The sequence below is a fragment of the Wasmannia auropunctata genome, unplaced genomic scaffold, assembly GCF_000956235.1.
Source record: "Wasmannia auropunctata unplaced genomic scaffold, wasmannia.A_1.0 LD336111.1, whole genome shotgun sequence".
Classification (NCBI taxonomy): domain Eukaryota; kingdom Metazoa; phylum Arthropoda; class Insecta; order Hymenoptera; family Formicidae; genus Wasmannia; species Wasmannia auropunctata.
The window spans coordinates 3293609-3311176 of NW_012026779.1; the positions used below are offsets into that span (position 1 = coordinate 3293609).

Here is a 17568-nt window from a genome sequence, read left to right on the forward strand (position 1 = left end):
ATTTTTATACAAATTAATTTTCCTTTCTTCTTAATAAGATTTTTTTGGCCAATAACTTACAAACATTTTACATGTCAACAGTAATATTTTATATGTTTTCTCATAAAATTCTAAGCAACACTTAATAGTTCTATCTTTGTTGCTAGAGTGATGCTTTCATTCTTTCTCGGAAGAGTCTTGTCGATTGCGTTTGACAGCGTTTGACACGCTTCATTATCGTCAATTAAACGAAAAAGCGCGGGGGCACATATAATACTGAATTCGGAACTCTTCTAACTATTTCGCAGTGAGACCGTTCGAACGGTTATACTGATGTAAAACCTACACGTGTATATGTACAACGTAAGCCTCGAGATTGGCGGATTATATTTTAATGTAATATATAAAAAAAGAGAAAGGGAAAAGAGAGAAGGAAAAAATAACAAAGTATGCGTGCGAAGAAAAAGTAACAAAACCCTCGTATTCGTCCTTGTACGTTTATCGACACTTATCGATAATGTAAGAAAAATTAGCAAAGTGAGCACGTGCTTCATCTCTCCTCCTCATTTATTCTAATCACGTTAAGTAGAATTGTATTTATCACAACCACACCACACCACACCACACCACACACACACACACGCACACGCACACAGAGAGAAAGAGAGACAGACATTGTACATTATACGTTAGACTCACAACAGCTTTCACGCGTTTAACTTGATGTGATTAAATAGGACTGTCAACCCGCGGTGTCAAATACAGCTGTCATTCTCATCGCTTGAAAAACGTATAAGGGCTTATTCGCTAGAGACGTTCAACATGTATTGTATCCGTTTAATCCATCCCGACTCTATACTGCACTATTACTCGACTTACTTCGTGGACGAGCTCATTTTTCTCTTCGAAAAAGTTTAACAATCATTCTTCGAGTCATTCATTGAATAGATTGATATTAATTAACGATAACGTGAAACGTGTGCCGTAGACGAGTCGTTGATGCACATCACGAAAGTACCTATATATAATACATATTGTTCTACATTTCACGAACAGCTCGATGTTAATGTCTGAATAACAGCTCTGATCCACCAAAACAAGAAATCAGCCTTGTATATGGTGTGTCGTGCGGATCAAACGGATACTTGGACACTTTAAATCTGCCTGCGAATCTTCGAATCGATCCTGTTTTCGTCTACTTCGTCAAATGTTTGCGCAACAAGAGGGAAAGAACTTGGGCATAAGAGAGCGATGTAAAATCAAAATGCAAAATCATATGCGGCGAAAGATGTCAGACGTAGATAGTTTCAGATCGATTCAGGCAATTTTACGCTGTAAGTGTAAAGCTTCTGCCGGAAATAACGAATGGTACAGTCGATACTAGATAATAAGAATTTCGGAAATTCTTTGTAGATCGATAGGATGCGCTATATCGTTTGATCTGGTTGTAGATAACCGGAAATAGGAAAGCCTATTTTTGCATCGTGTGATTAAAAACAAAAAAAAACAGGTATCTAGCCGGTTTGTATTCACCGAATATGCATTTGAATGGGGCATTATATGAAGCTCCAAACTATACAAAAATAACTTGTAGGATGTTGACTGTGTCAATGATTCAATGATATAACAATGATTCTTATAACTACATTAAAATTTAGTCAGAAACATGCTTGGGATATGCTTATTGTGTTATCTATTTCTTCTTACAGGCTCCTGCTATCTTCTGCAGGCAAATTATCATATTTTATATATTATTTTATTATTTTGATTGACGCTCGATTAGTCGCTAAATAAGGATACCTCTTACAATTTATATTGCATAACGTACAAATTAGAACTGCTCTAAAAATGTTAAATAATTATACATTAGTCATTGTGTTGTACAATATGAGAGAGAGAGAGAGAGAGAGAGAGAGAGGGAGAAGTGATATCGATTAATTATCGAATCTGGAAGATATTCACGATGTAATGGAAGATCATCCTCGAGTATCACAGTCGTATAAGTATAATCGTAAAAACCTACTTATATTTGTATACTTGCACTTCTTGATAAATAGCACAACAATAATTTGCCGACATCACATGCCATCGCGATCGGTATAAAAGTACTTTGCGGTACATATATACATGAAAATGTTTCCAAACTCTCTCTCTGTCTCCTGCAAGTGAGAGGAATCTTTGTAAAACACAATTAATTCCGATATGTTTAATTAGACATATCTGTGTAAACATACCTCGAGAATTAAATAATTCTTACTCTAAATTAATGAAACGATTGTACGAACATACTGCTGTGAGCGAAGCGCGATTCGACCAGATGCGTGTATAATACATAAAATGTGGAAAAACGCTTAACGTAAAGTTTATTTCTATGGAACGCACATTACGCATAGCAATTGGTATTGTCGATGCAGCACGATCTAAATTTCAATATTTAGGATATATAGATAGCGATTCAACTAGTAAGTACCTCGGTGTGCACTGGTGCTGGTATGTATTCTGGCATAATACTTACAATTAGTGTTTACTTCTCTGAATGTTTGCATGGAATATTCTATAATCACGATCCATCTGACAACGTACGATTCATGTGCTATAGAAATTGATACGTTTTCTAATTTTTCGTGGTATTTTTGTGATATTTTCAAAAGCAAAGCAAAATGAAACACAGTGTGATTTACGTATAAATATAATTATATTTTCACGAGATAGCAAAATTTGTCTCGCGTGATGAAATTAATAAAATTACACGTGATATGAATATTTTAAGCATGTTTTATTTGATTATTAATCTGAGAAAGATTATAAGATGGATCTCTCATAGATTTTCTTTGATTCCTTCGTGCTCACAATCAGATCAAAAGTGTACAAAGTCTACTAGCTCGTCTCTCAAGATCAAAGATAATCATCGGCGCGCGCGATATCATTCTTACGTGTCACAGACTAGAGCCATAGATATACATGCACATCCAGTCACATGCGACGCACTAGAGACGCATGCCTGCTTTAGCGGCACTCGAGAAGAAAAGGCAAAAGTAAAATAAAGAAAATATAATTAGTAACGCGCGAGTTCCCTATAACGTGTATATTCCCTATAATCCCCTCTAATTCAAATGAAAGCTATCCATTCTTTTTTGTAGCTGCAGTAAGCTACAGCAAGTTATTACTTGAGCGGGATTTTACCATCCTTTGCCGCGAAAGCAAGAATGTACTTTTCGATCTCGTATAGTAGTCAAGAGCTAATTATTATTATAAGAAGAATAGAACTGTGTCAAGTCAAATCAAGGGATAATTATATAGTGTAATAGCATTATTTTATAAGCAGTCAATAATATTAATATCCATTCAAGTAAGCTAAACACCGTATCACCTCTTTCTCCGAAATCCTCCCGTTTGTCTCGTGAAAACGTCGTATCTATGTTATATTTATTTCATACCCTAGCTCCTTTCATCTCGAGAGTACCTATGTCTCTATTGTTAAATTATATATATATATATATATATACATGCCGCGATAACATGCATATAGAAGCCGATACAAGTGTCACTTAAACAATAAGGTGTGTACATTTTAATTTTTATCAACATAATAAAAATATTATTTAATGTTCTAAATGTATGCGAATCTTGCGTGGTCGATCGGACTTTGCTGTGAATTTGTTGCGAGTCCGATAACGCGATTTCTGCTCCCGCTTAAATTGTGATTATAACAAATCAATCATATTTGGTTCTAAGATATGGATATATATACTTATACGATTACTCAATTTCCACAATAAAATTGGACGCGTTTTATCTTAAGTTGTACTGAAAATAATTTCTTTAGTTACTCTTTTGTTATTTAACAGAGAATATTTTAGTAATAACGACACAAGAGAGTTTAGTTATACAATATCCTTTTATCACATCGAATTATTATTTATGAATGATTTAAAGGAGAAATTATCCATTTATCTTTTAGAACAAAGTGATATTCGTATTAAGAGATACTGACGTAATAATTAAACATCGATTTAATTAATTGCATGATTAAGATTCAGTTATAATAAAAATGTATGCATTCTACATTTAACACGATTAATTTTAGTAATCGTTCGATGCGTACAAATCTGTTTAATTGATTATTATCATTATCATTATCATCATCATCGACATCATTATTATTATTATATTATTATATTGTTGTTATTGTTATTATTATTATTATTATTATTATTATTATTATTATATGTTTTGCATTCTGCGCTTCGTTGTACGTTTTTCGATATGTGTGATAATAAATAACTTTCAGCAGAAACCATTTAACTTTTAACAATCATTTTTTCATATTCTTATAGCATTAAATTGAAAAAAAATCGTATAAAAAATCCAATAGATAGACTAATTGTAAGCTGTGGAAATCACTGGCAGATCAGTATAAGCACAAGTACAGACTTGCACGCGATTATTATTGGTCAATTTTAATCGCTCGTAAGTAGAAAACTTGTAAAATCTCGCCGTTTTCGTAGCAGAATTTTGAAGTTGAGTTAATTATTTGGAGAATATATTAAGATATTGTGTGAGGAACACTTCATATTTGCTTGGCAAACAAATGTGTGTGTGTGTGTGTGTGTTTGTGTGAATTAGCCACATAGGTTTTGATGTATGTAGTGTAGTCATCTAATTTAAATATAATGGAATGACTCCTGCGGGAATGTTAGTGGACTCTAGTCAGAGGATGTTCAAGGTCTTTATTGTCCTCGGAAGCACGCATAAGAAGAGGTCCTCCTCTCGTGGTCGCAAACAGAAACCGCAAACAGAAACATGCGTGAACGAGTGCACTCGTGCACTCTTTCCCATAACCGAAGCTCGACTTATAGATGAGAGATGTCTGCAATTAATATATCTCTTTGGTGGCCCTGAGTCGTTATTTGCCTTGAAATGAGGCATCTAGACGTCGCTGTAATGACGATATTCACTGATTGTTATTGGCGCATGGCGTATCGTAATATTCTGACAGGTAATGTTAAATCCGCGTAATCTCCAATTGTGAAGATCTTCATTCAAAGATTGGGCGAATTATGCATACTTTCGTTCAGACGGAAATTTACATTACGCGGTAATACGGTGTCTTCAATCTTTGATAATAATTTCCAATAGTTGAAAACTGAGAATGGAAAAACAATATTTCTGATTCGGCAGTTCGTCGTACAATGGAGAGCACAAGGAATAAGTTTCCATAAATAATAATTACGTCATCTGAATTAAATATAAAAGCATCACTTTGATTCTCTCATCCGTGGATTAACAGATAAACGTTTTAGCTGATTTGATCGTTTGTAAATTGTAGAGAGTGCAATATTCACCTGATATTAATTCTTGATTCTTGTTTAGCAAATAATTATAACGAATAAGAATATAATTACTTTAGAGTTCTAAAAATATACTGTTTGATTGAGATGTTGTTTAAGCTAATTCTGTTTAAATAATTTAATTCTTTCACGAGGTCCAGGCGATGGAGCTGACTTATTTTATTTCTGGGAATTGTCTCTGGCATTGACATTCAGCAGCTGACGTGACGGAGCGGAGTCGGATGTAACGATGCCTCTCTTTTGCTTTCACATCATGGCTACGTTCTCTTCTCTCGAGTGTAAGAGAGACTTCAAGTTGCCCTTTTCTTCTCATTTCCCCGTCTTGTCTATCTCTTTCTACCTCTGTCTCTGTTATACACGCGCGCGCGCGCATACACACACACATTTTGTCGACGCGAGCGAGTCGCGAGGGTATATTTCGCATCTCAAAGCTACAATGCACTGAAAGAGCGTATATGCTTCGAAGACGATGGGATCAGTGAACCTATCCATGGTCAGCACCGACCGCCGTCTCCGTCTGCTCTTGTCTTGGCAGATGAAGTATACATAATATATGCGCTATAATGTATAAATACGTAGTGCCAGGTTTTTTTTTTTTTTCGTGACGTTAGTAATGTGCGACGGATCGTAAAGGTGGACAAAAGAGTCGATCCGTACGCTTTATTCCGCATCGATGTATAGATGCACTTCTGGAGACAATGTGTCTTGGATTTTTCGAGATTACGCGTGCGAGATTACTATACCGCTATTGTTTCTTTCCTTCATTTCGTCAATAATCTCTCACAAAGTTAATATGTCGTGCTATCTTTCGATGCAACGCATCGGGCAATCAATGAAGGAGGGATGTGGTGCAACAAAAAACAGATGGATAATTTAATAATTCTAAATGAAAACTAAATAAAAAAAATTCTCGTGCTGTCTAGATATATAAATATATTTATAAATATATAAATGCATTTGAATGCATCACCTTTGGTGCGTGCGCAATGTAGGAATGCATGTAAATGTAAATTGTCACGTTGCGCGCGTGTACCGTCCCTTTGTGAGTGAAAAAACGGTTCGCCAAAAGTCTTACTCGTTGATAAAATGACCAATTCTGTGAAGTTTTCAAATAAATAATTGCGCGATTGTCAATGTCATCAAAAGTCATGTATTTCCGCGAGGGTAATTAAAATGCAAATATTATAAATTAGTCGAAATGTTGATGCGAGCCGTACAATCGACACGTACATACGCGGAGAAGCGTGACTGATAGGGCGTTTGAAACTTTGAATCGGAGTTACGCTGCGCTTTCTTCTTCCTTAATTCCTGGAATTAGCTATTATTAGAATTAGACATATGTACAATATCACCACAATGCATTCCTATTCTACCGGCTGTATTACGGTAGTATAGGGCACTCACTAGGACGGACACGAACTACGAAATAACCGGATATTCTCTATATTCTGCCTATAAACAGGATGCGTTTCGCCTTAACGAAAATCGTTTTAGCAACCAGGAACGAAAATACTTATATTTGCGCATGTTGAATTACAAAATTGTCACAAAAATACTCGTCGCGTCGTAATAAAAGCATAAGAAAGACTTAAATTTTATGCAAAACAAATGACCCATACAAATCCATAAATATAGCGTAGAGTAATATAATGCGCTGTCATGCGAACCGAGCGTTGACGATTGCGACAATTTTCGTGAAACGAACCGTGCAATTGGAGCCTAGCCACAATAATTGCGACAAAGTCGTATGAAGCCGTCGTGAAATCGACCGCGTTACATTTTTCTCTCAATATAATTACTCGATACGTTCAATGCTTCTGTCAATATATCGATCTAGTCGTAATGGAAAGAAATAGCATTTTGTTGAATTCGAGAGCCCACGAAAGGGGAGGGGAGAATTTCGTACCGTATATGACTATATGAAATAGCGAGGCCTTGCCAAGATGTCGCACATCAGACAAGGTGATTATTGACGTTTACAAGATGTTTCTTCCGTTTCTTTCTAGACACGGAATAGCTTGTTCTCTTCATACCTTCTCACAACATTGAATGTCGGTAGTGATGAACATTGATTTCTCATAGCTGCAGGTACACACAAAGTCATTTCGGCTTCCATCATTCGACTACGTACATATGCCATGTATGTATAAATCTGCGAGGCGCGAGTAACTATCACACAGGCATCACATGCTTTCGTGACAACATCGATCGAAAGAACGATCATACGTGCATACATGAAAATATACAGGGAAGTACGATTATGCCACGCTTTTTCGAAATATATAATATAACATATTGTATTTTATATTTTTCCAAGCAGCGCGTTGATTCCCTATTGATCCGGGCAAGAGAGAGAGAGAGCGACGCTTATGTTAATTTATTCGCAATCAAATTCAAGTCTCGTAATTGTTATCATTGTAGAAATTTGTTTGTTGCTCTCCGCGCGATTAAAGTAACACAAGTACGATTAAATGACAATTTTAAACACCTTGAGGTTTCGTGTATTTCGCGCAAATTAATACAAGTCTCTATCTCGAGGAAAGTTGACGTTTGATTCGCCTGCAAGTCTGAATGATTCACTTCACGATCGGAGATTACGCGGATATGAAGTCGCGGACGTTTAAATCACGTCGCGTGAACGCGATGGAATTAAAGAATATATATTGTATATATTGTCTGTGTTATTTAATAGGAAGATGGTGCAAAACATCTCTATCGAGATCTGCGTCGCAGATTTATCTGGCATCGGTGCGCGCGCGGTGACCTTTCAGACGGTTCATCGTGTCGCATGTGAATCAAACGGGAAAGGGAAATACGTTACATGTGCATAATTCCGCCGTGCGAACGATTTTCGCATGTAAATGATTTATTATCACAACGGTTAGAGGGCGAGTCTGCATGTTAACGATGTAATAAGGACAATCTAGCCCGATACACGCGAGAAGATGAAACGATAGTAGATATGAGCAATAACGAGAAATTCACCTTTTCTGAGAAAGGTGATTTTCGATTTCACATAAAAATTTTCCATGTTCGTATAAACATACAGTATAAAGACTTTTTGCTCCAATTTGTTTATATTATACGTTTACAGGATATTCACTGCAGAATTAAAGGATTTTTAGGAAAAGCAAAATAGTTAGAGATCTTTTTTGTAATCAATTAGTTTTTATCGCGAGAATGCTCGCTGGACAATTTGCTGACTCATCGGTCACGATGAAAGCACCCTAATTCAATATTTATCGTGCAACAAATGTGGGTATATTTCCGATGTATATCGATGAAATAAGGGTTAAAAATCTTTGAAATATTCAATGTCCTGTATAAGCTTTTCTTCGCGTTTTACGCAGGAAACAGAAAACGTTACGATTGACAACGGAATTGTTATAGAAAAATGCAGTATCATTCGTTACTTGTTGCCGCTTTTTTTTCTCCCGGTACAACTAAACTTTAAATGCAAATCCAAGGAGATGATTCATTTCCTTGTCGATTATCAGAGTCGTGGAATTTTTCATCACGAACGTACATGTGGTATACTTAAAGTTTCATTGATAGCATAAATCAATTTTTATATAAGAGAGCATCACTTGTGGGTGATTTTACGGTAGATGCCATTTTTGAGTGCAGATATTCGTTTCTCTACGAAGAATCGCGCGACGATGAATCACTCATAAACGTACAGCGAATGAGTTGTTTACATTAATAATATACCGTGGTTAATTCCGCAGCCTGCGGCTCTCGTATACACATAATCCGTCCAACATACTCTTCCTGTTATTTGGAGAAAAAAAGATCTCATCACGTAGATCTTATTATTGGATTGTTTTTATACATTTCTTCAAACCAACGCAAACATTGTCCTAGTTCGTATAACGCAAAATCGGCAAAATAGTAACTTTTTGATTTTGTTTCCTCTCTTCAATAATATTACATCACGATAAAATTTGCAAAACACATTAAGATAAAATGTTATGAATGAATAATCAACGAGTCGGTTATGAAATGGCAATGCAAAACTAATCTTGTTGCCAATCGAAGATATACAAATAATCGATCTCCATAAATAATTCTCTAGGAACTGGAAAAAAAAGACCCGATAGGAATTATTCAACGAGACAAAATTGAATCTATAAATTTAAAAAAAATACGCATCAGAGATATCTACAATTCTATTTTTTAATTGTACTCGACGCAATTATTCTGCTAATTTTCACAATTAAAAATAAAATGGTCGAATGTGACGCGACGATGACCTTGACTAGGTGAGTTCAAGTTGAAGAAGAATGACCGAAGGGATCGGACCGGCTGGATTGATAAACGATTAGGATTATAACGCAGCGTACACAGCTTGACAAAAGAAAGCGAGGGAGGGGGAGAAAAGAGAGAGAGAGAGAGAGAAATGAGAATTAGTGCAAGCGATATATAATTTTTGGGCGCGGCAAAGGATGCGATCGTCTCGAGCTGATGTCTTCGTCGACCTATCCTCATTTCTTCTCTATTAAAAAGCAGGTATCATTGCCCTGCTTCAGGGGGTTAACTACCTCACGGACAAAAGAGCTTTTATTAATACATATCTTTTATACATATATATACAAATACACACCAATAAAGTTTTGTATTTAACATATGATATACCAAATATTAAGATACAAGTAGTATTTCGCGTTGTAATAACATTCGTATAAAACAAATTTTGAATAACTATATATAGTATATATACATCTGTGTGAAGTGATATACATATAACGTATACATACATAGGTCATCTAATTAATGTACGCTTGTGTGATGACTTTGTAAGAAAATTAAGTTCCAGAATAAAGCTCTTCTTTACGAATAATTGAGATATCCTATATATGTAATATTTTTATTAAAGTCGACGATTTCAGAGAATTCCAAATAGATTTACGAATCGAAATTGGCTTTATTTAAACGGTTATAAGATCGAACGAATGAATTGATGCAAATGTAGATTCCAAACTCATGTATTTTTCTATTTTATTTATGAATTATATATCATCATCTCTTAATATAGTACTAAAAGATACTAAAGACATCATATTATACATATAAAGACGCATATATTATTCTTTGCTAATTGTAAGATAAAAATGAAATTTTGCGAAGGACTTTTCTAACATATGTATATGCATATTTGTTGTTTTCAAATAAAATCCAAAAATAAAATTGTTGAGAGTTTGAGAATTGTTTGCGCGTTGAAAAGTATTCTCATGACAATCACGTTCACGCAGAATGAAAAGAATAAAAAGTCTTTCGTTGGCGTAAAGACGAATTTACGGAATTGATAAAAGATTTTGAGATGGCAATGGTGAGAGATATAGCTGAAATCGGAGAGAAAGAAATCAGAGATTTTCTGAACTGAAATTAAATCGGAAGAAAGAAGAATCGAAGAAAAAAAGGAATGATAACTCTTTATTCATTGAGAGATGAAATGCAGAACGGCAATGGTGCGCACCAAAAAGGTCTGATGCTTACTCATTCGTACAATGTATTCAGTTATTTGCATTCCAGTTTCGTCTTCACGAGACTCGCATCTTTTCAGTTAATAATATACATAAATATCCTTTGTAATACCGGTGCAGTAACTATAAGAGGGAAAACATTTTACTGCAGCTACAGCGTGTGACGCTGGACCCCGTTCGATTGATAGATAGAGAGAGAGCAGAGTTTTTATCTATTTAAAAAATAACATTATGTAATTGATTATGATGAATGTGGACATCGTTTGTCCATGACTAATTTTATCGACATTTCTATTAGTGCAAAATCTTATTACATATATTAATTTACATAAAGAGCTTCTTTCTCGCGCGCATACAATAAACATTTTAAAATATCTTAAAATTTCGAATGTTAAAGTTAATGCAAACAAGACATTGAAAAATTACTTAAATCTTATTGTTAGCGCGCGAGGGTTTATCTACATGTGAAATTCATGCATTAATCGACTCGGGACCGAGTCTGCGGTCGTCGGCATCACTAAAAGAATTCTTGGGAATGGAAAGCAGCCTAAAACCTGAATGAGTCACGTATAATAGTTACCCACGCAACTTCTTGGAATATAATTTCCTTTATCCATTCACGTTAAAAAGAGCATCCTAATGTTTAAATATATTATCACGGAATATCACGCAGAGAGCGAGATACCGACTCCATTATTCACTGTGAATCGTGCATGCTTCACTTTGTCCCCCTTATGACGAAGGAAAAAAATGTGAGAAGAGTATAACACTAGTGAGTATATATAGTATCTTATCGTTTCGTAAACATTTTGCAACTTGTTACTTATCACAATCATTTCATCGAAAACTAAAAATGGACCAGCGAGAGGTATGTGATTAATACCAGAGTTAGAGACATCTTTCGCGTAATTTTGAGTAAAAAAGTGCGAAAAATGCAATCACAAGATGTTTTGAGTGTTACATGGCATTAATAATAAGAGACGATTTCTCTTGGGGGCGAATTTTTCTTCTGCAGGATGAGATTAGGGGATATTATTAGGGGAAGTCGAAATGTAAAATTATCTTTTACATCCGAGATCTGACTAACTATCGCGCATGTGAAGGCAATATAGCGCTGCAATATGTACCTGCACGTGTAAAAGCGCCGTAGTGCGCGATTGGTGGCCATCGTGGCTATGGGTGGGAGATCTCGATAAAAGTCAGTGGCAGACTGATTACGAGTCAGAGTAGCGGCGTACTCCGACTAGAGAGCGGCGTCGCGTACCCGCGCGTTTTTCATCGGCTCTCCTCTGTCCTTTGACGTGGATCACCAGGCCCTATTGTTCATTCTAACTCACTCTCCAACTTTACTATTGATTTCTCGCTCCTTATTATTTCTTCGTCTTCCTTCGTTCCTCGATTTCGAGTTCATCGAAACAAACCATCTCTGCAAATCACCGCGCGAAGAGGGAAGTCTCTGTCTCGGACTGAAAATCGAACGAGGTGCACGTAAGACGCGTACACGTGAATACGCCAAGGAGTTACGTCCCCAACAAGCAAACGAAAGAGGCGAACCATCAGCGAGGAAAACACGAGATCGATAGTGTTGTGGCAACCACGTTTAAGACCACTACCCTGCCAAGTGGTACTCTGTCGAGTTGAGTACAGTGGAAACGGTTGATGTCTATAGAGAGCTCGTGTCTTTCGCGTAGAGTAGAATTAATCGACGAGACGAGAGCTCGAGATAGCTTGCATACGCGACGATTTACTTAAATCAGAGGATAATTGAAATCACGAAAGTACCTATCGTCATCTGACATTGTCTGACGCGACATTACGATTCTTAACAACAGTTACAACGAGGCACGCGTTTAGGAAGCACGCGTAACGTGTGTATTCAGTGTTCTTCGGGGGGAGTAACGGTGTCAAAGAAATCGATATCGACGCACGAAAAAGTCACGGTGGTTAGGTCAATTCCTCCGCAAAGAAGGTGCACGAGTTGAATTGGAAGCAAGCGCGTCGCACGTCGAAAATATGACGAAGTGTACCAAGATCTCTTCACGACAACAAAGAGCCAACATCTACCTGATAGCGATAGCGCTCCTCATTTTGTACGCGAATTCGGAAGCGGCTCCGACTGACATCGTCATCAGCGACACCACTGCCGCGGTAAGAAAATTAAAATATTTTTCTAATACGTATATACACATATGTACATATGTATATCTTTTTTTTTTTTGAGATCAACTATGGAGATTAAATATAGTTGATTCACTGTTGGTACAAATTATGTACATCATACAACAAGTTTATCGTACGATGTTCGAGTTTGCGCGCCGATATTTGGAAAAAAGAAAGGAATGGGAAGGTCTGGAGCTGTGTAATCCTTACGATGCGTCACAAATGAGTAATGCAAGATTGTACGTACCGCACATATTATATGTGTTCACGTTAGAACAGCGCGAATAACATTCCAAGGAAAAACATTTATCTCTAAACACTGATATGTATAATTACATCGGGCACCCCCAAATTATCTTAGCAATGTGCAATGTTTGTCTTTCGATTATTTGATACTACAACACGGTGACTCGAGCATTTTGGAGCATTTTATTTTTTATTTATACATTGTCACGCAAAAAGTCCAAATGCTACACCAGTCTGTACATCTACGCGTATATAATATGTATGTAGACGTATAGCGAGCTCTTTATTAAGACTTTTAACCACAAATATTTGGAGCGATAACGAACTTAATTATCGGTTTAGGTAAACGCACGGCCGAAAAAATCATTCTGTGTTATCTGGTATGTTCTTAAACAGATATAAGAAACGCGGCACCTTACATTTACTTATTCTCTTTCTCAATTTAACAATATATATAGATTAATTGATATGAGCGAATAATCATGACTTGGACTTATAGCATAGATTCGGATTGATTTTATAATTAATCCAGATATATGCATATTGTATATTTGTTATGGAAAGCCAAGACCTTAACTTTTATATGTAAAAAGATAACAACGTTTAATAATTCATATACTATTGCGCTACGCGTCGTCGCACGATATACTTGTTTACACGATCGTAGAAAAGTCATTTGCAATGTCAAACAGTAATTACTGTGTCGGTGAGTATGCATATTAAATAGAAAAAAATATATCGCCACGTGTGTCTGCAAAAATTATCTCGATAGTAAATGAGACTTGACGCACTTGAAACAAAAGAGTTTTATCATTCTTTTCAATGTCTTCTATCGCTTCAAGGATCGCAAGGCAATATGAGAAAATTTATTATCAAAATTTCCTTTTTTTTTCCTTTTTGCTAATAATCCAACAACTTGACGCTCTAGTTTCCTCTCAAGCGGCAAGTTACCAAGTCATCGAATCGCGCGCTTACATATATTTCTCTCTCTCTCTCTCTCTCTCTCTCTCTCGTTAAATTATACTAGGAAATTGTAAATAATGTATGTTCCTCAACACGGAAATACGCTATGCAAAGATCGCGTATATTGGTCTTTGTCATCACGATCATCATCGGATTCACAGTCTGAACACGGGCCAGTTAGCCGTCATCGGAATAATAACGATTCGATCGTAGATATTCTCATCATCGCGCTTGATCTAGCGATCGCTTGCTCTTTTACGTATGTTCTTTTAAGCTACCGACGTCTGTTTGGCATTCCAGCTTCCTCACTCTACTCGGTCGTATAGAAAGATAATTTTCGCTTCGTAAATTAAGGATTCACATTTACAGTTTTGTATCGTTGAAGTTGAAGTTTACCTTCTTTCGCTATATATTGAATATACAAATAGCAATAAATTGCTATTGTACAATAATATTCTACCTGTAAATCCATAGCAAACAGGGGGGACAGAATTTTCAATCGTAATCAAAGGCTTGGGCTTGAATTTAATATGATAATGATATTTTCGCGAGTCAAATATGTAGCTCTTCGCTCGGCGCGGTATTTCGATAGTTTTCAACGCAAGAAAACAAAGATGCGGTTCTTGCACAAATCGTTTTTATTTGTTCTCAAGCACGAATGATACGCTAGCGATTAGCGTCGAGCGATAAACTCGATATATTCGGATATAGGTATCTGTGATAGGACACGCGCCATCACTAACAGTCACATACATATAGCTATAATAAAACTTGTTCTTTCTCACAAGTAAAATGAATCGATTGACATCGTTAGATAATATACTTCAAAACAATCGTAGAAAGGTACACTGAAAAATTTACTCGGAAAATAATGAAAAGTATCATATAATATTTATATTTTACCGAACCGCTGAGCAAAAAATTATCGGCTAAATTTAAGAGATAATAACTAGATATATAAACTTCTAAAATTGACAACTGCATCGGCTTTTTTACGCATTACAGCATTAACTGACATGTTTGAAACTCGAAACGTTTTATTGATAAAAAATAAGAAAATGAAAATTGAATATTTTCAAATTAATCACTTGTACTGACTTGAAATAATGTACTGATATAATACGTTAATATAACCATCATATGTCAAAGTGACTGTCTGATTTCTCGACGAAACCGCTATTTCTATTTCCGCGAATGCGTTCGCGTGGTTTACGTAACTCGACACGTGGAATCCGCACGTGCGTCGTTCGTTATATAATATAATACACGCTACTAATGGTTGCTCGAAAAATTATTCCCGTTACAACTCGTATCGTGCTTAACTGTTAATCTTAATTCGTTTACACGTCTGTCTCTTAAAAATGTTCTGTCATATAAACATGTATCTCGATATCGCATTGCTCCAAGTCCTCAGAGAGTTTCCTTTTTTTTTTTTTTTTTTTTTTTTTTCAGTAAAACGCAGTTCTAAAATTATTTACAACGGCATGCACCGGCTTTTTGACGCATTAGCATCAATTGACATTGACACGATGTTGAAATTCGAAACGCTGGCTTATCGATAAAAAATAAGAAAAATTCGCATTTATGTCGTTTACACCGCGATGACTCATGTGACGTATAGACTTCAATCGCGCGTGCATTACTTGAAAACTGAACTATTTTACTTCCGTACCTGCTGAATCAGCGACATTTAAGATCTTTTTTATGAATCATACGCTTTCATTATTTACCAATCTTGCAATGTGTTCACAGATTAAACATTATTATTCGAATTTTGACTATTTTGCGAGCATTAAGCTTAACACCAATATTAATCAATTTCAATCTCCTCTCAGGCAAGCTCGATGCTAAAAACTTAAGGAATAGAATAATATTTTACAATATCAAAAGCTACCAAATTATTCTGCAATCGCACAAATCAGTCAAATCAGTTGCTTTCCTATTGATGCAATACAATGTATCGAAGCAGCAAATAGAAAAAATCACGAGATTTCTCTGATAAATGTCGTGCGTTTCAATTATTATCTACTATTATTTATACTTTGATTCGATATTACTATAACATCATTCAATGAGGACAGTTAACACGTCGATTTAACGATTGAACACATTTATTATAAAAATGGAGTGAATTTTTACAATTTTGTAAAAATAACATAATCGTGTATTTTTTAATCGTCAACTTGTATATGTATATACACATATTGTCAATTTCTCATTAAAACTATTATTTTTTTCTTATGCCACTTTTATAAAGCATAAAGGCTGTTATGAGATTACACACGGAAAAAGCACATTGTAAAAAGCAGCAGTGGATGGTCGGAGAACTATCTTTTATATTCAAACAACGTTTGCGAGGGAAGAGGATGTAGAATACTGATGCATTTACGTCGACAAAGACCTCTTCAAGGTCGGCGCGATACTTAATACTTTTTTTATGCACTCTTTCCTTTTATTTTATAATCGACAACTTTCAATCAAAAATCTTACAATTGAACAGCATTTGGCAGTCAAAATACAAATAGACTGTTTTTCTGTCCAGAATCATGTATTTATATTCATGTATTTAAATTCATTTTATTCTTTATTGTTATCGAATATACATAATACAAAAATTATTGTAAAATTACCACGATAAAATATCGCGCGTACACAAACTCGATTCAAAGACCTGAATAAGTTGAACAACAATTGCATTTAAGCATTTGTTAATCCTTTACTTGCTATCGCAAAAATTGTACGCGTACAACACACACACACACACACACACACACACGCGCGCGCGCGCGCGCGCGCACACACACACCGATAGTTATTTTTTGGTAACAATATTTGTTATGTCAAATTACCATATGCGCGCAATTCTTATTTCATAATTATAAAACTGCAAGAAGAAATCTAAAGTGACGTCGCTTGAGACGTTTTCGATGAGAATTTGTAAGAACAAAAACAAAGAAAATAGATATTTGAAAAATTTGAATTGGGAAGTTAATATAGAATATTTTCAAAGATCGAATGTCCAGAATATCCTACGGATGTGTTAAATTGAGTCAAGTTATATAAGATTCATATTCGCTAATGCGCGCGAAATTTATACAATTGCGATAAAAGATGCATTTTATTTTTCACAACCACAAGACAAAACCACGCCTACACTAACAAGTTTACTTTTTAAATTTGTTATCTCTTTGTCCAAACTCGTGCTTTCGCGTTAGATGGTTAGATGGTTATCGATCGTATAGCTGACGAGTAGAAATCTTATACCTATATATACTATTCCAAGCATACCTATATGAAAAAAGTAGATGTTATAGCTTGTGAGAATTAGCGTGGGACAGTTTTAGTGATTTAGGTATATATATATATATATATACATATATATATAT

General features: G+C 35.5%; 1 protein-coding gene across 4 annotated transcripts in view; it reads left to right on the forward strand.

Annotated features, from left to right (window-relative positions):
* The first annotated feature begins 12015 nt into the window (after positions 1 to 12015).
* LOC105449967 (matrix metalloproteinase-14) overlaps positions 12016 to 17568 on the forward strand; it is a 22408-nt gene continuing 16855 nt past the window's right edge. For all 4 annotated transcript variants that reach the window (XM_011689461.1, XM_011689466.1, XM_011689473.1 and 1 more), the window contains exon 1: positions 12016 to 12961. In XM_011689461.1, coding sequence (XP_011687763.1) covers positions 12827 to 12961 — 135 coding nt within the window. In that variant the 5' untranslated portion in view covers positions 12016 to 12826. The remainder of the gene's footprint in view (positions 12962 to 17568) is intronic.